The 23603-nt window shown below is 41.8% G+C and overlaps 1 protein-coding gene across 3 annotated transcripts; it reads left to right on the top strand.

The window, feature by feature from the left end:
* Positions 1–5295: 5295 nt before the first annotated feature.
* Positions 5296–22781, top strand: WEE1 (WEE1 G2 checkpoint kinase). Of its 3 annotated transcripts, XR_010988518.1 has the most exons (13): positions 5296–5858; positions 8344–8552; positions 9039–9105; positions 9190–9362; positions 10262–10383; positions 11009–11155; positions 11560–11655; positions 12018–12103; positions 12341–12511; positions 12603–12748; positions 15150–15279; positions 16860–16950; positions 18309–22781. XR_010988518.1 is itself a non-coding variant. In XM_068148013.1 (12 exons), exons 1-12 carry the CDS (start codon positions 5301–5303, stop codon positions 16887–16889), a joined length of 1935 nt encoding a protein of 644 aa, XP_068004114.1. In that variant the 5' UTR covers positions 5296–5300; the 3' UTR covers positions 16890–18292. The 3 variants fall into 3 exon arrangements, 2 of the variants coding, with proteins under 2 accessions (XP_068004114.1, XP_068004115.1); XM_068148013.1 differs by lacking the exon at positions 18309–22781 and having other exon boundaries at positions 16860–18292; XM_068148014.1 differs by lacking the exons at positions 16860–16950; positions 18309–22781 and having other exon boundaries at positions 15150–16731.
* Positions 22782–23603: the final 822 nt, after the last annotated feature.

Here is a 23603-nt window from a genome sequence, read left to right as displayed (position 1 = left end):
ATGAATTTTCACTAGTAGTTGTGTGCCAAGCAGACTGCCTTTCTTAAGCAGTAAGGCATTAAGAGACTGGACATGAAGGGTAACTTGTGTCCTGTTCAGCTATGGCTTTACCATTGCGTAGAAGTTTGAAAATGTATTTATTCAGCCTGCATTGTTTTTGTCTTGAAAAAGGAAAAATAACACATGCCTTGTCTTTGCATAAATCCAAACTCCAGATGGTTGTTGATAATAAGGTACTCCTATTTTTTGCAGTAGCTATTTGAATACCAGATAAAAAAAAAACAAACTTTTTTTTCTCCCAGTGAAGCAAAAAACTAAAAAGCTTGGACCATTGTGACAAGATACTAGAAAATCAAGAGTCACTTTCAGTTCTTGTGTCATAAATAGTAAACTACACTTTAAATGAGGCATAAAAACAAGCATTTCCCCCTGTTGTTTTATGTGTATTTTAAAATGTAGCTTAAGTGTTGCCAGCAGTTTGACACCCATTGATGTTTTTCTTTCATTCTGCTAGTGAAGTTCACTTGGCCAAAGGAAGCTAACAATCTAATTAGACCATCACCATTAGCAGTAACATTGCATCACCATTGACACCTAACCCTACCAGGAATGTGATACCAGACGTTTTCAGATGACGTTTATGTTCAAAACAGACTTTAATTATCCCAATAAACACGCAAGCTTATACCAACAAGCAACCATTATTCCTACACAGTCTGCGTATTTATCTCTAATGGAAATGTGACTCCCTTAAATCCCATCTATCTCAGGTTCAGAAGCAGTAAGGGATTTTATTTGGATTATTTTTGTTCTGTTTAGATTATCTGAAGCATTTTACCCAAAGGAATGGAAAAACATTTACACTTTCAGGGCATGAGTGATTTTTGTGGAAATTTTTTTCTAACAAAAGTGGCTTGTGATACTGTCAACCCCCTAGCATTTTTAGCCTTTCCACTATTTATAATCACTCACCAGCCTTTAGGGTGACTAGTTGCTGTCTTTTACTTATTTTTGGGGGGAGGTTCAGACTCTCCATCATGTTACTGCTTGATTTTGTAGTATTTGGCTGTGACACTTCTGAGCAAGTGAGGCAAGATATGGAAAAAAGGATGACTTTCTAACATCTGGCGGATCTGATGGCATAACAGAAAGTACCATGTGGCTGCAGAAAGCTCCTGGAGAAATGACAATGTTTACAAGCTACATCTCCAGTGATCTTTTTGCTTTGGTGTAGAGTTAATTCATATTTGAATATAGGTTGTGGTGGTAACTGAAGTCTGTGGGACAGACAGGATTAGCTGCTTTTTGTTTTTAAACCAACATATTCAAGACACTCAGACAGATTTTTGAAAGTATGGAGGTTCTTGAGGATGATGTTACTGGGGAAAAAGGTGGCTGAGCTTCTTGAAATTCTCAGTAGGCTTTTATCTTTTCATCTGCATCTCAAAAATGTTTGCAGGATGTCTCACAGTAACTTACATGCATAAGAGTATTAAAACTGATAATACTGAGTACCTCTTACAGTTTTGCATGTCCCCCAAAGGAGAAAAATAAAGGTCAGTGATACTGATCTCACTTCTATTCTGATAATTTTACCTTCACTTCAGCACAGGAATGGGGCATTCTAATTGTAGCTGTCTGCAGTCATGGCAATGTTTCTGTCTCTTCAACTCTTAGGATGTTTTGGAGGAATTTTTTAATCTGAATACAACTCTTAGGAAGAGATTATTTTGCCATTTTCTTTGGAAGCAGAGATTTCAAGGCAGGCAAAAAGGGAGTCACTAAAAACTGTTAAGTGTGTTCTCTCAGAGAGAAACATTGACTTGTACATGACTACTTGACAAAACCTGTCCTTTTAAAATATACCTGTAAAGTATAACTTCTGTTTTCAGATCTTAAATTAATTTTCCAGATATTAGGCCTAGAAGCTGCTCCTTACTTTGGGAGGCATCTTAGGTGCTGTCAAATTCTCCATTCTATTCTCCACCTTATTCTCTTGCTTTTATTATTTATATCCTTGAGAAATGCTTTTATCTGCATGCAGGCTAAAAAGAGTAAAAGGACTGCATCATCAACTACAAGCAGAGAATCAGTTCTAGACCTTGTAATGAAAAACATGAGGTTGACAGCTAATAGCAGCTGTTACCATTGCAGCCCCAGATAAAATCTTTTAAGTGTTCACCTTGAAACTGTCAGTGGCCCAGGGACAATATCTCTCAGTTGGCACACTACCATTGATGCCTGTTGGCCCTGTATATGCTGAGCTTTTTGTGAGCACTGGAGCAGGTGACATGCACATCAGCCCCTAGTTACCTGCTGGAAACCCCCAACAGCTGGGAATAGCACAGGTCTGTTCCCCCTCTCTGTTCACCAGCAACAGCTTTGGTGCAGGTAGCAGGAGTGTTTCTGGTTTGCATATAAGCAACTTGACCTTCTTCCTCTTCTGCTTGTTCGCTGCATTTACCATTCTCATAATATGGTATATACATGACATTTTCACACCTGTGCGGGCTGATGTAGAATGGGCTTCATCTAGTTTATAGCAGAACTCTTCTAATTTGATCAAAGTGGTTTTGGGGGACTGCAGATGATCATTTTAAGTGCAGGAAATCCTGACAAGATGGCAGTGTAGCCACTTGTGTGGCAGTTTCCTCTGAGAAATAGACAAATTTGCCATTCTTCCATTTCATTCCCATTCATCATTATTTGGGATCCCCTGCTACCCACAGTAGAAGGAAAAATGGTGTCTCTTGAGCCTGAGCTTGAAAACTCCTAGTTACAACTCCTAGCAGTATGTGTGTTGCCCCAGATAAGTGTTTCTGGTAGCAAAATCTTCAGTGAACCAGACTGATATTTTTAAATTTAAAAGCAAATATTTAAACAAATAACAAAACTCCATCAGAGTTGCAAATATATCCTGAGAACCTGTAAGCCACACAAATCTGTAGGAATATCAGTCAGGCACTGCCTGAACATCAGGTTATGTGCTGTTCAAAGGATCAGGTCTTTAGTTTGCAAGATCTAAAGAGGCTCAAATGTGCAAGTTAATTAGGTTCAGAGAATTTGGGATAAATTTGGCTTGCCATGTATTGTGCAATGGAAGTCAGCAGAGACCTTCCCTGCTCACCCACCTTCTGTGATGATGCCCGTTGCTTATGTGCTCTCTAGGGTAATTGTATCTGCAATGCTTTTTAGCTAGGCTGTTTAGAGGCCTCCTCATGCTAGTTACAGTGGTGTCATGGTGGATAGCATAGCAGCGTTGCCACATTCAGTCTATGGAAAAAATCATCTTTTTAACGCAACCATTTATAGTCCTGTCAAACTACAGCAAAAGAAGAACTGATGCAAATTCAGCACAGCACATGTGTAAAGCTGACGAACACAGCCTTTATATAGCAACTATGCATTTTGTTATAGTTACATTTTTATTCAGTATTTCCATTTCTTTCTTGGTCTCTGTGTGAGAAATACTCAGAGATGTGATATTTAAGCAGAGCTGTTGCTGTGTAGGCCTTGTAAAAGAAAAGGGTAGCAACCCACACATCTTGAGGCGATGAAGCTCCCAGCAAAGCTGTTTCACAGCACATGCATGAGGAGTTTGTGAGAGTAAAGTTAGCCTAATTAAAAATGCTCTTAGGTTCATTAAATGCTGCTGGCAGAGGCGGTTGCCTCTTCATCTGCTGCAGGTTTAATACTCGCAGGGTACTAGTGAGAGATGTATGGGGTGGTTGTGCCACCCTGTGTGGTACCTTTTCACAAAGAAATGGGTATTTTCAGGCAGAAGAGGTTAAAAAAGGAGGAATCATTAACATAAGTGGAGTAGGGGATACTAGCATCTCTGGTGATGTTTCTTACATCCCAAAAGTATGCAGACTTAGTGGAAGCTGTATGAATAGCACTAGTGTGAAAAGGGAAGAAAAAAGTATTCCAGTGTTTTTCATTTGCACCTCAATAGAAAATCTGTTTAAAAATAACTACCTGTTACAGTTACAGGTGTCTCGTTTCAGCAGGCAGCTCAGCCCTACTGTTGGAACATCTACACCCCAACTGTGGCTACAGGTGCTGGAACTGTGAAGGTGCTTTTGAGGCTTCTACCCACGGACATAAGGGCCCAGCAGCAGGATAGCAGCAAACACCAGAAACACGGTTAAGTACAAAGTTCTGTTTTCTAATGACTGGGCCTTAGGTGTTTTAAGAGAAGTGGTAGGCTTTTGGGAAGGGGACATGGGCTCTGCTGCAGTCTGACCACCTATCCACCTGCCCACAGTTACCACAGAAGCAAATCCCGGGCATTGCCTGCACACCCAGGGGATGGTGCCTACCTGGGGAAGCACACAAGAATACACACCTGGCTTTCTTTGCATTTGGAGACCCTGCAGCCAGGGAATAATGCATTTTGTTACCCAAGGGCTTAGTTTTAAAGTGATTTGTGACAGGAGCGGGAAGGGCAGGTTTATTTCTCTGGTTACCAAGGAGGCACAAGATGTAAAATTAAGCCACGCAGCAAAATTGGGGCATCTATAGAGAGATGGTCTGTCTAGTAAACGCTATCTGCTGTGTATCACCTTTGCCATGCTGAGACTTTGATTCGTGTTCTTTCTAATACCATGTGGTGAGGTATTTGAAAACATTTATTCATAGCACATTGAATAGTTATTTAGTAAGTATTTATTTTTTGGTTTAGCTAAAAAGCCGCCTTTAACTGCTTTAAAAGGAGTTGTTACTACTCTCTGGGCCTACGAAACGAGGATTTGTGCCCACTTCTCTATCTACCAAGCGGGAACAGAACCACCTTGTGAGGCTGGCAGCTGCGTCCTGGGCACGGCAGTCCGCTGTCTCCGCCTGTCCCACGCCCGCACCCCGGGCGGTACCAGCCCAGCCCCGCCGACCCGCGGGCTGCGCTGGGCGTGGCTGAGCCCCGGGCTAAGATGGCGCCTGGCCCGCGCCTGACCGGGCAGCTGCGTACGTGTGGTCGCCGGGGGGCGAGCCAAGCCCCACCCCCTCCGCATGCATCGCTCGCGGCGTTCGCGCCAAAGCGCCCCGTGACGCGCTCGTGTGTAGGCCCGCCCCCGCCCTCCGTGTTTTCAAACCGAGTGGGTGGGCGTGATTGGCTGGCGTGCGCGCCACGTGACTAACGGTCGCGGGAAAGCCGCGGAGTCCGAACAGCGCGAGGCGAGCCGTGGTCAGGAGCAGCGCCGACCGGAGCCGTGGTCGCAGCCAGAAAAGTATCATAGCGAGAGGACGCGAGGGCAGCGCAGCAGCAGTGGTTCGGCCGTGAGCGGGGCTCGCTACGAGCCGCTATGAGCTTCCTCAGCTTGCAGCAGACGGCGCCGCCACGGCGGGTTTCGGCCCGGAGGGCGGCCGCCCCGATCCGGCAGAAGCTGCTGTTTCTGGGCGGCCACAGTGACTGCGAAGAGGAGGAGGAGGACGAGGAGGAGGAAGGTGGCAGCAGCGGCAACAGCACCGGTGAAGACTCAGCCTTCCAGGAGGCAGACTCGCCGCTCTCATCGACTCGGACTCCGGCGCGGGGCGACCCGCCCCTACTGGAGGAGGAGGAGGAGGAGATGGAGCCCATGGCGGCGACGGCGCTGCCGGACGAGGGAGACTCTTGGGAGGAGGAGGGATTCGGCTCCTCACCGGTGAAGTCGCCTGGAACTTACTTTATGGCCGGCTCGCCCTCGCCGCTGCCCCCTCACAAAGGTCGCCGCTACTGCGGGCACTCTCCACCACACCCGGCAGGTAGCGGTTACCGAGCACGGAGCGAGGAGCCAAGTTCGCCGCTCCCCGACTACCCTGGCACCCCGCCTCACAAGACTTTCCGCAAGCTGCGCCTCTTCGACACGCCGCATACCCCCAAGGTGAGGCATCCGCCCCACGCCGGAGCGCTCCGCGGATCGGCCTCTCCGGCCTGAAGGCGGAGTGGGGGGGGCTGGGCCGGGCGGGGCGGGGTCGGTAGAGCCGCTGGAGGCGCTGCGCTGGCGGTTGAAACTCGGGGTCAGGGGATGGTAGGGGCCCGGTGCCGGCGGGGCAGCCCCCTGCCCCACCCCACTAGTGCATAACGGAAAGTTGTTGGCTCGTGCCCGGAGACCTGCCCACGGTCTGTCCGTTACGGTTATGTAACCCGCGGCGGGCGACGCTCCGCCCGCGCCGCTGCCGGCTGGGCCCCGCGCGCCGGTCGGCCTGGCGGGGGAAAAGGGGCGGGCGGTGGCGGGTGCCGCCTCCGGGTGACTGCCGGAGCCGACCGCGGGGCCGAGGTGGGCGCCGTTGGGTTTATCCCGGCAGCCCTGGGTGCTGCGCTGTCTGATGTCGGTCCGGGAGGACGGGGAAGGGAAAGTAGTATCGCGCTCCCCGAACCGTGCTTTGTCCCGTACTGGGGACTGTAAGTGTGGGCGTGGAATAGCCCCGCCTTAAACCTGTACAATGGGTATTTGGAAAGTGTTTTTCTTCTTTTGCATTTCTATAAACATATTTATATATACAAATACTCCACTTTCACTGTATTTTGTGGGAAATGTTTTTTAAAAGGCGAAAGTAGAATATTAAACTCATAAAATAAATACTTTAGTGTTGTGTGGGCATTTGTACCTTTGTTAACCAGAAAGTTACAGCGTGACTTGGAATTCGCTCCTGTGTCTGTCAGTCGGTGTGACTGAGTACTGCGTGTGCTGGTGCGAGTTCCATATTTGCGCTATTTTGCATCCAGTGCCAAAGGCTCTTTTGAATAGCCCATACTGTTATCCGATGGATTTGGAATCTCAAAGGAGTAGGTAGCTCTTAACTCTGACAATGGCAGACTTCTGGAAGGCCTTTAAACTTTTGAACTCGACACTCACGTAAAACACTGCCTAGTGAATTTAAACCTAATGATAGTGGGTTTGCTTTCTTTGTTGCTTTCCGTATGGCACTTCAGAAGTAATCCAAGGATAATCCCTGGGGGTAATCTCCCAGTGGTCTGTAGATTGAGAACAACTCATTTAAGGTGTGAGGAAGGCAAACTTTTTAATTGGTTTTCTACAGATTTCATTTCAAATGAGGTTTCACTGGTAGAAATTAGTGGAACATGTTTGGAAATAGTAAAACTGGTGTTGATATACCCCGTCCTTGGAAACGTTCCAGATCAGGCTGGATAGGGCACTGAGATATCTTATCTGGTTGAAGATGGCCCTGCTCACTGCTGGGGAGTTGGACTAGATGACCGTTAAAGGTCCCTTCAAACCCAAACAATTGTATGGCCTTGTACCCAGTTACAAGCAGATGCTTTAGAGATGCAAGAATATTCTGGATTGTGACACTAAACCCAAAGTCTTAACACTGTAGTTCAGTGGCATTTTTAGGTGAGGTGCCCAAATTCTGTGTGGGTTATCTTGGAAAGCTTATCTTTGAAATCTGTTGGCAAAGATGTCCATGTGTTGAGATGCACGGTGACTTAAAGGTCTTCGTCTACTACAAATTTGGGGAGAGCAATTTTGATTCTCGAGTACAGAGCCGCCTTCCCTACAGTGGTTTAAGCTTAAGTTATGTTAGGTCTTTATTTTGGAGAGTATTTCAAGGATAAGGCAATGCTCCTCTTTGTGATCCAAATAGATCTGTCGTTGGCATCCTCAGCAGGATGTAGGAGACTCAGGTGCAACCTTCCTTACCCAGCTGGGAGAAGTTTCATTGTGTGCTTGGCAGACACCTGGGTTGATAAGTTACTGGCCAAAAGATCTGTTTTGGTTGTTGAAATGATGTTGCAAGAGTGCTGTCAATTCTTGAGCAATTTTTGATAGGCTCATGAAGAGGCATCTGTGCATCAGTATTAAATCTTCCTTGTTACATATTTTAGTTTGCCATCTAAATTTGTGGTCACTGAAGATAATTTCCTGTGTCTGATACAATTTCCATATCTGATATGTGAAAACCGTAATGATAAAGCACAGGATGGTCCATAAGTTTCATCTGTTCATTTCATGGCTAAAGAATTGTCCCAGAAGTATGCGTTATATGATCAAGGACCAAAAGACACAGAGCTCAGTCTTTCCTGTCTTTTGAAAAATATTTTAACATTCAGCGATTTCATTACCTATTTTTGTGTGGAGTATAATGCCTAATAGTTTATTTGGAGTTCTTTTTGATAGAATTGAAGATATTTAACCAATTCATGCTGACTTTGACAATGTTGTAATGGCTTTCAAGCATGACATGTCTGCACGTCTAAAGAAATTCTGAGACTATAATTCTCTTTTGCATGTCTTTTGTGTGTTTCTATTGGTTTTGGTGTGGGTTTTTGTTTTAATGTGTTGTGTTTGTGGTTTTTGTTGTCTTGTTTTTTTTGTGTGTGTGTTGTTTTTTTAATAAATACAGAGTTTGCTTTCTAAAGCACAAGGAATAGGCTCCAGCTCAGTCAAACTTCGAGGGGGCTCTCTGTTTATGAATGTTGGGAAATCGGAGAAGCAAGAAGAAGATATTAGACAAACGCCTCATGTGAACATCAATCCCTTCACTCCTGATTCCATGTTCCTTCACAACTCTGATGGAAAATGTCGTAGGAGGAAGCGAATGCACTGGAATGAGTGAGGAACCTCTCTTATCTGTCTTCCTTTGTTAAGTTTCTCTTTAGAACTACTTTTAGCTGCTAAAGTGTCATTTAAAGTAGTTTTTATGATAGTATTTTTCTTTGCAGACTTATTCATGGCATATAATATAGGTCTTAAAGTATCAGCTTTGAGTTGTATGATGTTTTGAAAAAACTATTTAGCACTCTGTTTTGATTAGTATATCGAGAGGATAGTCTGGGCCATGTCCTCCGCATCTTGCCAAACTAAATAATCTTTCCACACAATCTTTTCTCAAGGAGGGAAAAATATGTTGAAGACTAGTGTGAAACATGAAGAGATGACAAAAATACCGGCATGTGCTTATGAATGTCTAGTGTTTAAGTAAACTAAACTTAGGTAGAATGGGATAAATAGATCTCAGAAATTAACAACTGCTAAACTTCAGTCTTATGCTTACTTAAACCATACTACTTCTGCAAAAGTAACTGGTGTGAATTTCAGCTCTTGTGGTGAGGACATGGAAGCAAGTGATGGAGAGCCTGAGGATGAAACTATCAGACCGGCTAAGGTAATTACTGTTCTTCAGAACTCAATACTAAGTTAGGTAGTTTGTATCTGCATATCTGAGTGTTTTCCTTTTTTATCTTTACAGAGGATAACAATAACAGAAAGTAATATGAAGTCACGGTATGCAACTGAATTTCATGAATTGGAAAAGATTGGATCTGGTGAATTCGGTTCTGTGTTTAAATGTGTGAAGAGGCTTGATGGCTGTATTTACGCAATAAAGCGGTCCAAGAAACCCTTGGCTGGCTCTGTGGATGAGTGAGTATTTGCTTCTTATTAAGAGTGAAGTCACCCTCTTATCTTAGCCCTTTTACTTCCCCTGTCTCTTTGGACTGATGTCTAGAGAAGGCATTTAAGAGAAAAGTATAAACATGTATGGATTAAATGTAAAAAAGGTACGATTTTGAAGTCTTTTTCTGAATATGGTGCAGTTCTGGGGAGGAAAGGTTACTTGGTCTTTCTCCTAGCAGGCATTTATCTAATATTCTGTGTGGAAACAGACTGTTTTCCAAAAAGCAAGAATAATAGTTACTTGAATTAATGGCAGGAGAGACTATGAATAAACGCAGCAATGATCCTTTGAGATAGGAAAGGAAAGCAGTGCTCTGAAGAAGGTTCTTGCCCTTGTCAACTTGTGGTATGCGTATTAGTCAAGTCAGTTTTGGGATATTTTTTGGCATTTGTGAACGAGCCTGCAATTCATGACTTCTTCCCCTCACTGTTTTAACACTTAATATAAAATGCCAGAAGTCTATATTGCTCAAAATTGCATTCCGGACTTGCATACAAGAAGTTAGGAATGTTGAATTCAGTCATGCTCCTGGCTTTTACGGTCATTAGTTTTTCCCTTAAACTTCAGCAATGCTCCTCAAAGCTTGCTGCTGATATGTGATAGAAGTAGCTGCTGCCTCAAGAATTACCTGCAACAGAACATGGGTTTTGGTGTTCCACACACTTAACTCTTTTAATACAGTGTAAATTTTTTTAGCTATTTATATATGAATACAAATTCATGTTAATATGCCACAGAACTGAATGTAAAAATTTTTGTTAGAAACATGAGCTGGCAGAAGAATGTGATACAAACATTTCTATCAAGGTGAAATTGCACTAATTTAATATTCTTGTGTGCTGTTATTTTTTTGTGTCTGTAACAGACAAAATGCTTTAAGGGAGGTCTATGCACATGCAGTGCTAGGACAGCATTCTCACGTAGTAAGATACTACTCTGCATGGGCAGAAGATGATCATATGCTTATACAGAATGAATACTGCAATGGTAAGTAAGGTTTATCACTTGCTTTCAAATTCTTGAAGATACACGGGTATCTCTACAAATCCCTAGTACTGGTTAGGAATCGATTGCCCTGCACATAGCTCATACCGTTGTTGTCTCAAATGTCTGATGTTCCTTTCTATTGGAAAAGGTGTATTAAGTGTGTGAAGTAAAAACCAGGAAATTGTAGAGACCCAATATTATTGAACATTTTGGAAGTACAGTGAGGTATTTATAAACAGCAAAACTGTTCATTCTTCTATATAATAATACAAACTGGAATAGAGAAAATTACCAGCTTCCTTTAAAAAGGGAAGTGGATCTGATGTCTGTGGGGTTTTTCCTGTGGTTGATACTCTGGGAGAGATTTAGAAAGGGGAAAGAAATCTTTTTCCCTTGTGTTGGTTTTGCAGTTAATTTGTACAACTACTGCTGCAGAAAAATATTACATTACATGACTGTAAAGAGGGGAACATAGCACTAGATTTTACACTTCCTGTGTATCTTGGTCATACATTCTCTGTTAATTTGGGGAGCTGGTTGCACCTGATTTTGGAAACAAGTTGTCATTACTGTGTCAACTGTTTGATGTAAAATAATTAGTTGTTTTCTTTTGCTGTTGTCTCAGGTGGCAGTTTAGCAGATGCCATAAGTGAAAATTACAGGAACATGCGTTACTTTACGGAACCAGAACTGAAGGACTTGCTACTTCAGGTAGCTCGAGGCTTAAAGTACATTCATTCAATGTCACTGGTACACATGGATATCAAACCTAGTAAGTTTGTAAACTGCTTTGCTCTGTATTGACAACTTCCTCAGTTAATTTAATCTGATGCAGAAAAACAGTTAGCCACACCTTATTAACTGTAAATTCTTCCCTGAAGTTCTAAACGGCAGTATAAAGATGTCAGTTATAAAGCTGGCTAGCAAACTTAAACTGTAAGTTTATCTTGGGTTCTTTTTGTGTAATTGACTCTACTTGAATAACACTTGGCTCCCCTCCCAGCCCAGAGGCCAGAGAAACTTAAAGTTTCTTGCTCTACATACTGGGTATGTATACAATTAAAACTTCTGTGTGGCTAAAGCAAACTGTAGTGAAACTCAGTGAAGTAGGAATTGGACAGCAAAATTGTGTGTTTTGTGGTGTGGTTTTTTTTTAACAATTATACTCTTTTTCAGGTAATATTTTCATATCTAGGACATCAGTCCCAAGTGCAACATCAGAGGAAGGTGATGATGATGACTGGTCATCTGATAGAGTCATATTTAAAATAGGTGAGAAGCAGAATGCTTGTGTGCAAAAGAATTGTATTGTCTTATTTATCTCAGGTAGTGATAGGACTAGGGGGGATGGAATGAAGCTGGAGGTGGGGAGATTCAGGCTGGATGTGAGGAGGAGGTTCTTCACCATGAGAGTGGTGAGACCCTGGAATGGGTTGTCCAGGGAGGTGGTCGAGGCCCTGTCCCTGGGGGTGTTTAAGAGCAGGCTGGATGAGGCTCTGTCCAGCCTGATCTAGTGTGTGGTGTCCCTGCCCATGGCAGGGGGGTTGGAACTAGATGATCCTTGTGGTCCCTTCCAACCCTGAATGAAACTATGAAACTATCTTCTGAAATGTAACTAACTTTGCTTTTTGCAGGTGACCTTGGTCATGTAACTCGAGTATCTAGTCCCCAAGTGGAAGAAGGTGATAGCCGTTTTCTTGCAAATGAAGTCCTACAAGAGGTAACTGTTCTGTTTGTGGAAAATAGTGGTGTCTGCATGCTGTTCTCTTTGAAGTAACGAGTTGCTATCTGCCCCTTCTTTGCTGGAGAAGGAGAAACTTCCTAAATGATAACCCCTTTTAACAGCAGTGGTATTTAAAGGGGAATGTAATACTGTGGATGTGTTCAGTTGCACCGCCAGATTTCTGCTTGCACTGAGTTGGTGGTATGTGTAATAAGTTTATGTTTGTTTTTCAAGAACTACACTCATTTGCCGAAAGCAGATATTTTTGCTCTTGCTCTGACCGTTGTCTGTGCTGCCGGGGCTGAACCACTTCCAACCAATGGAGACCAATGGCATGAAATTCGACAAGGAAAACTACCCAGAATACCACAAGTGCTTTCTCAAGAATTACTAGATTTACTAAAAGTAAGAACTCTTGTACTAGTGGCTCACAGATTAGTGGAATTTACTGTTTTATTTGCCTTAACTAGAATGACTTTTTTCCTTTTTTTCCAAGGTTATGATTAATCCTGATCCAGAGAAAAGGCCTTCAGCTGTGGCACTAGTCAAGCATTCAGTGCTTCTCTCTGCTGCAAAAAAGAGTGCAGAGCAGCTCCGAATAGAGCTGAATGCTGAAAAATTCAAAAACTCTCTCTTGCAGAAGTAAGTACTTCCTTGGGGTCCTTAAATATAAATTAATGATAGTAAAATACAAACTTATGATAGTCAATTGATGATAAAAGAGGACTAAAACCTCCTTGTTTCCTGCAGGAGGTCCACAAATCTGTATACCTGTACACACCTAAGAGTACAAAGTGGGTTATGTAACTTTGCAAGGAACTTTATCTGTAGAAGGAACATCTTGAGCACTCTGAGGCAGTCTCAACTACACTATTAGTATTGAAGGCATACAGAGACTACCATTCTAAAAACATCTTTCAAGCATAACGCACGCTTTGTAGAGTGCATTATGTGAGTCTGTTTTCCAAGGGCATTTGTATGCTGAAACATGTTGGAAAATGTGACTTGCATGAACTGTTTTGAACTTCAATGAAATGGCACATCAGGAATGCTTCTGAACTAACTTGCCTTGTACATAACAGTATTAGGCTACCAGAGAACTGTTTTTATTAGAAGGTCATCTTGTCCTACCCCTTGCTCAAAGCTTTAGTCCAGAGTTGAGTGTTTGAAGAAGAGGTTCCTTCTAAGAAAGTCTTGATTTCTGCTTAAGTTTCAGAGAGAGTAAGTTATGAATCATAAAATGCTTTGGGTTGGAAGGAACTTCTAAAAGTCATCTAGTCCAACCCCCCTGCAGTGAGCAGGGACAAACATGTGCTACACTTAACAGGCAGGCTTTTATGATTACTTTCTGACTGGCTGGTTTTGAGTGAAGATGTTACATTTGCATTTGTCCATTTCTGTCTGCTTTACTTGCCATTGCTACAGTTTGAGCCTAGCTCAGCCTGCAATTTTATATCATAATCTTATGAATTACACCGTTGGCAGAAAGAATAATTTGGCAGTTTGTGCAGGCTATTCAAGGACAGATTTGGTAAGATCACTTGCTTGTATAAAGACAACATATTGTATGAAAGGGGAAGTTAGCAAAGCTAACATTTTGTGAAGATGACTTCTGGCCTGGCAACAAGTAGTTAACAGTTACAAAATAACTGCAAATGCAATAATTATTTTAAAAAGAACACTTACCCATAGTAATTTGTAATACCTTGTGGGTGGGGTAGTGTTCCATAAAATAGTTAGGTAGCTGTTTTGGTTTGGTTTGCCTTTTTAACGCTTCTGCATTTGACCCATTTAAGGCACCACTTGTGTATTTAAATCGTCATCAGTGAAAGGAATCTTTGTAAAGAAACTCAGCTTTTCTACTGTGTTTTCTTCAGAGCAAGGAAGAATTCAAGATTAGACATCTAGGGAAGAAGGGGAATACATTGTGAAACTTATTTTCTTGGTAATGGTGGGTGGATGTGCACATGTGTATACATTTGTAAGTCAATATTAGAACTTTAGAGATATTAAAACTTTAGAGAACATGACTAAAAAAATGCATTCTCTTTCAGTGAACTGACAGAGTGGGGAGTATTAGATGCAGCATAGATGTTAATGTTTTGGTTTACAAGAATGGGAGTAGCTTATTGAATGGAAACATTTAATTTGCACCTACACCATCATGCAGCCAGTCTGTAAAATTTTCTTTGGCGATCAGCTGTGAAGAGAGATTACAAATACTAGGTCTTACAGTGGAGAAAACTCCTTTGAAGGATAGTTTGGGGTAGGGAAATCCTTGAACTTAGGCATGAGTCAGCATTTGAGGAAAAAAGAGGTGCATGGGGAAGCCCTTGATAAAGATAACTTTGCTCTTTCGTCAGACTATTTTATAGTTTTATTCTGAGTTTTGTTTAACTATGTCCTCAAAATGAGTATTGGTAATTGTCTGAAACAGTAGTTGAGAGAATGCTGCACAGTGACAATGACCTGAGCTACCTTCAGTGACTCAGTTTTGCAGTTTTAGGCTCAAATTTTTATGTAAGGCAGAAAGAGATTTAGGTAGTGATAAGCTTTTGATGTGGGTACGCAAAAAGCTGCTTCCCAACTTACTTCTTGCCAGTTATATTCATCTCAGTGTGTCTGACTGTTTGAACCTTTCACAGAAGTTCAGTTGTGGCTGAATGCTTCATCTGGGCAAACCTCAGTAACCAGTTCTTCAGTGATTACCAGAAAGTAAACAGTGTCCTGCTGTGTTCTAGTAATGCAAGTGTAGAGCTGCTTATATAAGGGTGGATCCCAAGATCAGGGTTGTGTGAATTTGTCATTTCTTTCCCTTATTCTTCAAGAGAAGGAACGTGAACTACTGAACCTCCCACTTCTGTCCAGTTAGTTGTAAACAGATTGATGCAGATGATAATGGTCTTAGTATGAGCTATGTAGGTGGCAGGTCTTAAGTTCTAAACTGCTGTAACTCATTTCAAATGCTCTTGGCTCTGATGTGCCTGTAGTTGTTGCTGATACTGTTGCTTAAGCATGACTCAACTTTCTCAATGTCTTGCAGAGAGCTGAAGAAGGCACAGATGGCAAAGGCTGCAGCTGAGGAGCGAGCACTGTTCACTGACAGAATGGCAACTAGATCTACGACACAAAACAGACCATCTCGACTCATTGGAAAGAAAATGAACCGCTCAGTTAGTCTTACTATATACTAACTATGAAGTCTAAAAGAACTGCTGAGAATGGCTGTAGCATCTTTGCCAGACTGAAGCCTCTAAGGAATTGAAGGAGGCATTCAATTCCTGGTCTCTTGTCCTGTCTTTGATTGGTGTCACTTCTTTTGCAGGCATTGCTTCTGGATTTTTCACTTGTACAATATGGCTGATGAGCTGTTTTAACCATTTGAGTTAATGGACTCAGTTGCTGTCTTGTCTGTAGAGGATCCTGGATGTTGATCCATAAGCCTTTCAGTTACACTGTTAGATGTTACATCATCCCAGGGTTAACCACTATAGTGGTGTGCTGCTTTGTAGTGTTACGGCATTGTAATAAGAAGTCATATCCCTAATGATCTTTAAGAGGGAGGGAGGGGGCCTTGCTTTGATAGTTACTGATTTTCTTCTTTTTCTTTCTTTTTTTCCTTTTTTTCCCCCCTTTTTTTCCCCTTTTTTCTTTTCTTTTTTCCCCTTTTTTTTCTCCTTTTTTTCCCCCCTTTTTTTTTTGTTTTTGGAGCAGAGGGGAATAAATTTTGAAAGACAGGCTTTAAAGCCACCTACACTCAATGTACCTGATACCAGGTAGACTTTTATTGTGAATTTTATTTGTATATTCAACTGGGAGCACTTTGTAGGCATTGCATAAACCACAGCTTAGAAACCTGTGGAATTCGAGTGCCATGTGGAACTGCTGCTATTTTTAGTTTGTTGTCCTTGCTGTAAACTGTAGCATTAAAACAATCATTATTGTGTTAAGAGGCTTCTTGTAAAAATAATTACGTGAAACAGATCTAAGCTGCATTTTAGTGAAGGCAGCATTTTTCTCTCAAAGCTAGTGCATTGTGAAATAATGCACCAATGTATTATTTGGACTCTGTATTAGTGTAGTGCAATTGTTAATGTCTTGGCTATTGATGTTCTGTAATTCTTCCTAATAAGGTTCTCTAAATGTTGGTATTCTCTTCAGTTGTCCATTCTTAAGGCTATTGTATTTTATTTTTTTTTAATGTTGGAGTACTTGTAAATAATTTTAGTGTAAGTGTTTGAGTCATGCTTCATTGTTCATGTACATAAGTTTTGATTGTGCTTATAGTATACTATACTGAAACTGCAGTCTGAGATGTCAACAGACAAAGCTTAACTATTCAGTTTTGAGCTCCAAGATGAACAGAATGTGGCTATTATAACCTGTACTGATGTTGGACCTAGGCTGACAGATGTTGCTAAAAGATAGAACTGTTCTAATTACTGGCTTGTCTCTTCATAAATTTTAGTTTAAACGTTTCCCAGTAGTGCTTTATTTGTTCTTGCTAGTGTTGAGTTTGACCATTAAAGTTAAAAGTTTGTTTAATGCTGTCTAATACTTATTTAACGCTGTAGTTCTGGAAATAAAAAACTGAGTCAGGAATATATGATGGCATGTCCCAATTAGATCTGCTTCCTGCTTCTGTGTGATGCTTGTGGCTCCCTTATGAGACTGACATAACTTGCTGCTGTTTACTTCAGCAGAGAAGCACCACAGTCTGTGTGTAAATATTTACAGCAGTCTGTTCCTACAGGAGTGGTACTGCCTGTTGGAAAGACCCTAGAAGATTTGAAGTGGAGCCCGTAATTGTGAAGATGAAGGACTAGAATAAACCTGGTTCTGAGGTAAGGAGAGAGACTAGTATTGCTGATAATGGGAAGAGAAGTGCTTGTTTAGAAGTTGGGAAGAGCAGGAGAAATTGGAATAACCTAGGGAACCCAATAACAGCATGTTCTGTGGCATGCAAAACATGCTTTAGAAGAGAGGTAGTGAAATGAATAAAGCCTTCACAGTTAGTCTGCTGGGGTGTACTAGAGTTAAAGGTGAGAAGCTCCATGTGAATGGAATGGACTTAATGGCTTTGTAATGAGCAAGTGAAAACTGTGCAGTACCTTTATTTGTGGGAGGAGTTGGAGCTACTCATATATGACAGTGAAATTCAGAGGCTTGGCTTAGATACCTGAATTCTCTTGAGTATGCAGTTCTCATCAGTAAAAGTTCATGGGATGGAACGCACTTAAATTGTGATGTATGATAGTCCTTTGATGTTTGTGAGAGAGCTTAGAATATCTCATGGTTTTGTTGCAGCATGGGTCACAACAACCCCGTGCAGCACCACAGGCTGGGGTCAGAGTGGCTGGAGAGCAGCCAGACAGAAAGGGACCTAGAGGTAGTGATTGACAGCTGGCTGAACATGCGGCAGCAGTGTGCTCAGGTGGCCAAGGCAGCCAATGGCATCCTGGCCTACATCAAGAATAGTGTGGCCAGCAGGAGCAGGGAAGTCATTGTGCCCCTGTATTCTGCATTGGTTAGGCCACACCTTGAGTCCTGTGTCCAGTTCTGGGCCCCTCAGTTTAAGAAGGACATTGAGACTCTTGAACTTGTCCAGAGAAGGGCAATGAGGTATTGAAGAGTACTGAAGTGCTTGAAGGTAGGGAGGCTCTATGGAGGGATCTGGACAGGCTGTATTGATGGCCTGAGCCAAATGGTATGAGGTTCAAGGCACAGTGCCTAGTTGCACTTGTTGAACTGGAGCCTGCCAAAATCTGACCAGCTTGACCTCATCTTCAGTGTGTTTTGTAGTCTCCAGCAACACCTGCTGGACAAAACAGTCTAATGTACACTATTACTTTTTGTCTCTTTGAGTTTTTGTGTGCTAGTATGATACTCAAACCAGAATTGTTAGAAATCCTTACCTTGTGCAGTAGTGATTGAGCATTCTTGCCAGCAGTAGCTCAGGTTAAGCATTGGCATTTTTCTTACCTGCACATGCGTCCTCAGTTTTGTAGGCTTGGAAAAGATTCTTTGTTATGTCACCATATAATTGATTTGGTATCTGATGTATGCACATTTAATAAAGCCCTGCATGTGTGCTACCTATGAATATTGCTGCTATAGCTGTGCTTGAGAACTCGAGCCTAAAGCAGTGGCTGGCAAGAGTCAAAGCAGGGCTGTTCCCTCCCTGAACCTTACCTTCTTTCAGAGAACCACGGAAACATCTGAGAGCTGCGAGCTCCCTTGGTTGGAGACTTCTCTTCTGGACCATAAGTTCTAGTCTGCAGAAACACCGCAGAGAAAGCAGAAAGAAGCAGTGGGCAGGACAGCACAGACAGGAAATTAAGGTCTTGTTTTGTTTAAACAGTTGGAATTGGATGAAGATGCTATCTTCCCTAAGCATAATGGGACTGGGATAGGGGAAAGGGAGGTGCCCCATGGAGTGAATATTGCTGTGCTTAATTAAACAGGAAGCAAATTATTAGTCTTTAACATGTTGCTCAAAGATCTGATATGCACACTTAAAAATTTACTAAGATTCTGGATAGTCTTGAAAAATCTGAAGAACTGGTTTCAAAGATCTTCCTTTTGTTCATTTGACTCTTTTCTAATAATGCAGCATCGATATTTGGTGAGGCATCTGAATAATCATGCTGGTCTAAAATGTTTCTGTGTTTGACTCAACACAAAAGCAGAATAACTGGCCTAATTCTAATTAATGACCTATGCATCCCTAGGGTTACTGCCAGGTAAGTGGGCTAATGGACATGAAAACTGCTGCTGTTCCTGAATTACCATCTATGCACAGGAAAAGATTCTGCATGTTCAGTCTGCATCCTGATGGAGAAGATCATGTTCATCTATCAATGCACCTCTAGTGGAAGTATTTTAGGCAAGGTGTGGTGTAGGGAAGGCATGAGTGGGACAGAAGTACCTCCTGTTCCCAACCTATAATAGTCTGACCAACCAATGTTCTTGGATGATCGTCCTGCTTCTGCAGCTCTTTTCCTCTTGCCTCTTCAGTCTCAGCCACTGAAGTGCTGAGGTGTTTAGGGTGGAATCTCCCCATATATTTGTTCCATGCCTCAGCAAATGGGATTTCAGTCTCCTTTTGGTCTTGTAAACAGTCAGTATTGACTGATAGTCTTCTACACAAATTCTGCTTAAATGGCTTTTTCCACTGACCATTTCTCTATTTTCCATCCCAAAGCATGGTATCAGATGGTTACTGCAGTAAATGCCTAGGATTTAATTTTCTCTTCCTTTCTGCAAGCTATTTGTGGTACAGGGAGTTGTGTAACTTGGTGAGAAAAATGTGTGTTACCAGGGAGGAACTGAAAGGTGACTTAATGCTGTGTTTTGCCTCTTTATTATGTTGTGTCAAGTTTGAATAGAAATCCATGTGTTGTGCATAAAATAGCAGAACACTACAGTAGAGCAGGTGTGCTCTGCTGGAATCACTTAAAAGAGTGCTCTAGAAGTCTTAGATGTGAATGGAAAATAACTTTTTCTGTAGGAGAGACTGAGTTGCCATTCTGATTCAGCATCTAATGCTGCTTCCTATTTCAACTAAAATTGTAGTGTCTAATTTATGCATAGTTTCAATGAGAATGTTTTTGAGGCATGTGTACAAGGCCAGAGATAAAACATTAGAAAGTAATTTAAAATAATAGAAAAACCAAGATCCTCAAGTGGCTTGAGGACAGGATTATGGTATAATGTCAAATACACTTACTGGTTTTCTATGCTGTCCCACAGTGTTTCCTTGAGATGTTTTATGGTGGCACTGATCTGTTCAGAAAATACAAAGCATTGATCATGAACATTAGCATTTGCCTTCCCCCCCCCCCCCTCCCCCCCCCCCACTGAAATGTCGCTGTGAAGTGGCAAATACTGGAAACACTCTTTGCTACAAAGTTGGCTTAATGGTCTTCAATTTCTGTTTGCTTCAATTTGTTTTTTCTGTGGAGAATGAGAATGCCCAGGCCTAGCCACAGTTCAGGAAGATTTGGGGGTGTGGGGGCTAACAAAGCAGAAAACTTGAGTGTCTGAATTCCTTCCTTGATGGTGTTTTAACTGACTTAGAGGCATAAAACAAATTTAGTAACAGTTCAAATGCGTAATCTTTCCTCTGGTTAGGACCTCCCTGACAAACACTTATTATTTGGTTAACAAAGCATAATTAAGCTTCTGTAGGGAGGAGGAAGAGAAAAGTGATTGACTTTGTGAGGCTGAGCCTCTGCAGGGTCTAACTAGAGCGTCTTCCTGAAAGTGAGTCACTCTCTGAGACTGTGAGCCAGTTTTCCCTCCCTGATCTCCTCACCACCCTCTAATCACGTTTTTATCTGTGGGGAGCAAACAAGATCAGAATCAGCACAAATGTAAACTAAACTTGTTGAGATCTTAGACAACTTTCAAACAAAAAAAAAAAGAGAAAAAAGGCAGAAGTATGTTGTGTCAGAACCTGCTTTTGTACTATGCAAGCAATTTAGTGTTTATGTAGTGCTACTAAGGACTTCATGGTTAATTGTGATCATTGTTAGTTAATATTCTGTGGATTGTATGTCAATCTTATCTTCAGAGTTTTAAAATGTAAAGCCTTTGATAAGCAAAGGTCCAGACTAGCGCATTCAAACAGAAGAGTTGCTTAAAATAGCTTACACTTTGGGCGTGGGTGCAGTTAGCCCTGCAATTTTGTTAAAGCTATTTTAGGTGAGTGGGAACAACAACAACAAAAAAAAAGGCACAAAGGTTTTGTTCAACAGCAAATTTATATCTGCATGAGAACTTCAGTTTAACTGGACTTGCTCAGTTAGTTCCATAGTATAAAAAACCTATTTTAAATACATCTGTATAAAATCCTGCACTAGTTTGATGCAGAGCTATGCATAAAAACATCCTTTTCATTAACCTACCAAAAGCTGGAGCAGCTGAGGCTTATGTGAACTATTAATTTTAATGAAACATTTAAGCATGGACTGTTAACCTGTTGACCTGAATGGGAGGTGTTCTTGGTGGAAAACAAATCCTGTTCTGGCAAAGGATTTCAGCATGTCATGTAAATCAGGAGCAACAGAAGCCTGCAAAAAGAATGAAAAGATGGGCACATTTTTTTTCTCCACAATTACTTTGTGGGACACTTTGGTTTAATTTCATTTTCCTGCTCTATTATTTTTATGAAAATAAGCTGCTAAAAATCACTGAACCCTGCTCAAAACAGAAATTAAGCCCCTGCCATGAGGAGATTCGTGTATGAGCAGTATGAACTGCTTTTTCTCAGTGACATTTCACAGACCCTAACTATACTTTTAATGCACTTCAATAGGTATGTTTGGTACTTCCTGGTGGCCTTGTGATTGCTCAGCTACCAAATAAAATTGTTAGGTTATCTTCATATACAAAAGATGTCTCTTTCCTCCTTAAAGTGAAACAGCTGTGGTCAAATTCAAGAATTGCTAATAGATTTCAAGGTGATAGATATTCTGGCTAATATTAAAAGCTATCATGTTAGGAAACCATGTTCATTAGGACATTTATTTCAATTAATCTTTAATCATATAGGTCTCACTATCCATCTTGAGGAAATAGCATAAATAACTGTGTATTCCAAAGTCCTGGATAAATGAAGGAGGAAAGAGATTAAGAAAAATTAGGAGAAAAAAAGTGGCTAGGAAACACCTATGAATAAGGTAAGTTGTCTCTGACTCTGTGCTACTGTCCACAACATCTCTACATTGCTACAGTATTTTTGTTGCTGGCTGTAAGCCAGAGAAGGCATTAAAGAATAAAAATTATTCTTAATGTGTGGATGATTCTAGTCTCAATAAAAATATGTGAATTATTCTAGTCTCAAACTTCCCATAATGGAAAACTAATTTTATGAATTATAGAATTAAAAGTACTTACTGCATTGGACTTGTCTTGCTCATCTGTAGTGATCCTGACCAGACTAGATTAGTGATCTAAGGCCTGTGCTTACTCAGCTTGTGCTGTACTGTGCTGGCCTGTAGTCTGGTCTCCAGATCCATGTGGAACTCTCTGCCCCAGGGCCAGCAGAAAAACTTACCTGGCTGATTGTGCCAGAGAAGCCTGTGGACCACTGTGGCTTGGCACCTGTGATTATACCCCCTGCATGGCCTGCATTTTGTCTGAAAATGCAGCAAAAGGTTGTTCTGCTAACATCCCTTCTGTTTGGGAAAGAAAACTGTGCATAGCATTGTTTCCTTGTTCCTTCATTTTGGCTGAAGTAGACTTAATTTTCATCATAGTAGCTAGTATTGAGCTATGTTTTATGTGGAGTTGAAGCCTTTTCTCCTCCTCCCCTCTCTTAAGCGAGGAGACTGGGGGGGTGCTCAACAATTTGGGAGTGAACACATACCAAATCATAGAATCAATAAGGTTGGAAAAGACCTCAAAGATCATCAAGTCCAACCTGGCACCCAGGACCTCATGGGACAGCTGACCAAAGGGATACTCCATACCACAGCACATCATGCTTAGCATATACAGCTGGGGAGAAGAAGGAAGTGGTGGATGTTTGGAGTGGTGGTGGTTTGCCTTCCCAAGTAACCGCTATATGTGATGCAGCCTGGCTTCTCTGGAGATGGCTGAGAACACATGCCTGACACTGTGAAATAGTGAATTAATTCCTTATTTTCTTTTGCTTGTATGTGTGGTTTTTGCTTTACCTATTAAACTGATTTTATCTTGTCTCAAGTTTTCTCTTTAAAATCTCTTCCCCATCCCACCAGGGGGAAGTGAGTGAATGGCCATATGAGGCTTAGCTACTGTCTGGGGTTAAACTGCACCTTTGGAGGAAAATCCTGTGTGTAACGCCCTCAGGCAGGATCTGCATGATGTACTGCACTTTAATCACAGATTTGGTTGATGCTGTGTAGCTCAGGGATCCCAGCACCTCAAGGAAAGACAAATTTTAGTGTCCATTATAGTGTTAGCTCTAATAAATTGCGCAAGTGCTACTTTGAGTGCCTTTCTTACTGGGATAACAATGAACCAGCAACACCTGGTGCAAAACACTCACCTTGTACCTACCAGAGCTATTGTACGTGCAGAATGCTAATTTTGATGATTGAAAACAGCTGAGTGAAAACAACCTCGAAATGTTTTTGTGAGGCTTTTTTGGTGTTTTTTCTGTTTTTTGGGGGGTGGGGTGGTTTTGTTGGGTTTTTGTTTTCTTTCATGCTTGGTAGATGCCTTAAATTTTAGATCTTAATCATTATCCTTAAAGCCCATGAAAATTAAACCTTGCCTTATGCATGAGCGGTGAATTATCTGAGATGCAGTATTCAAAGCACTGCATGTTGCGGCATTACCTTCCTGCCACTTCTAATCAAGTTAGGAAAGAAACGCCACGGAGGGATCTGCTAGAAGGCAGGAGTATGGAGCCAGCTGAAGCTCTGGCACAGTAGTGGGCGAGTGTGAACCCTTAGCATTTGAGAGGATTGCACAATAACCAAACCAAAACAAAAATTACCTTCAAGAA

This window comes from Melanerpes formicivorus, unplaced genomic scaffold (genome assembly GCF_026170545.1).
Source record: "Melanerpes formicivorus ecotype bairdi unplaced genomic scaffold, bMelFor1.0.p_v2 SCAF_16, whole genome shotgun sequence".
Classification (NCBI taxonomy): Eukaryota; Metazoa; Chordata; class Aves; order Piciformes; family Picidae; genus Melanerpes; species Melanerpes formicivorus.
This window is presented reverse-complemented; position numbering and strand designations above follow the sequence as displayed.

Bases quoted from the DNA above. Each gene is read 5' to 3' on its own strand.
- WEE1 (XM_068148013.1), top strand. From the start codon at position 5,301: ATGAGCTTCCTCAGCTTGCAGCAGACGGCGCCGCCACGGCGGGTTTCG. The intron at 8,553-9,038 runs GTGAGGAACCTC...TGTGAATTTCAG, and splicing joins AAGCGAATGCACTGGAATGA to CTCTTGTGGTGAGGACATGG. The intron at 9,363-10,261 runs GTGAGTATTTGC...TGTCTGTAACAG, and splicing joins TTGGCTGGCTCTGTGGATGA to ACAAAATGCTTTAAGGGAGG.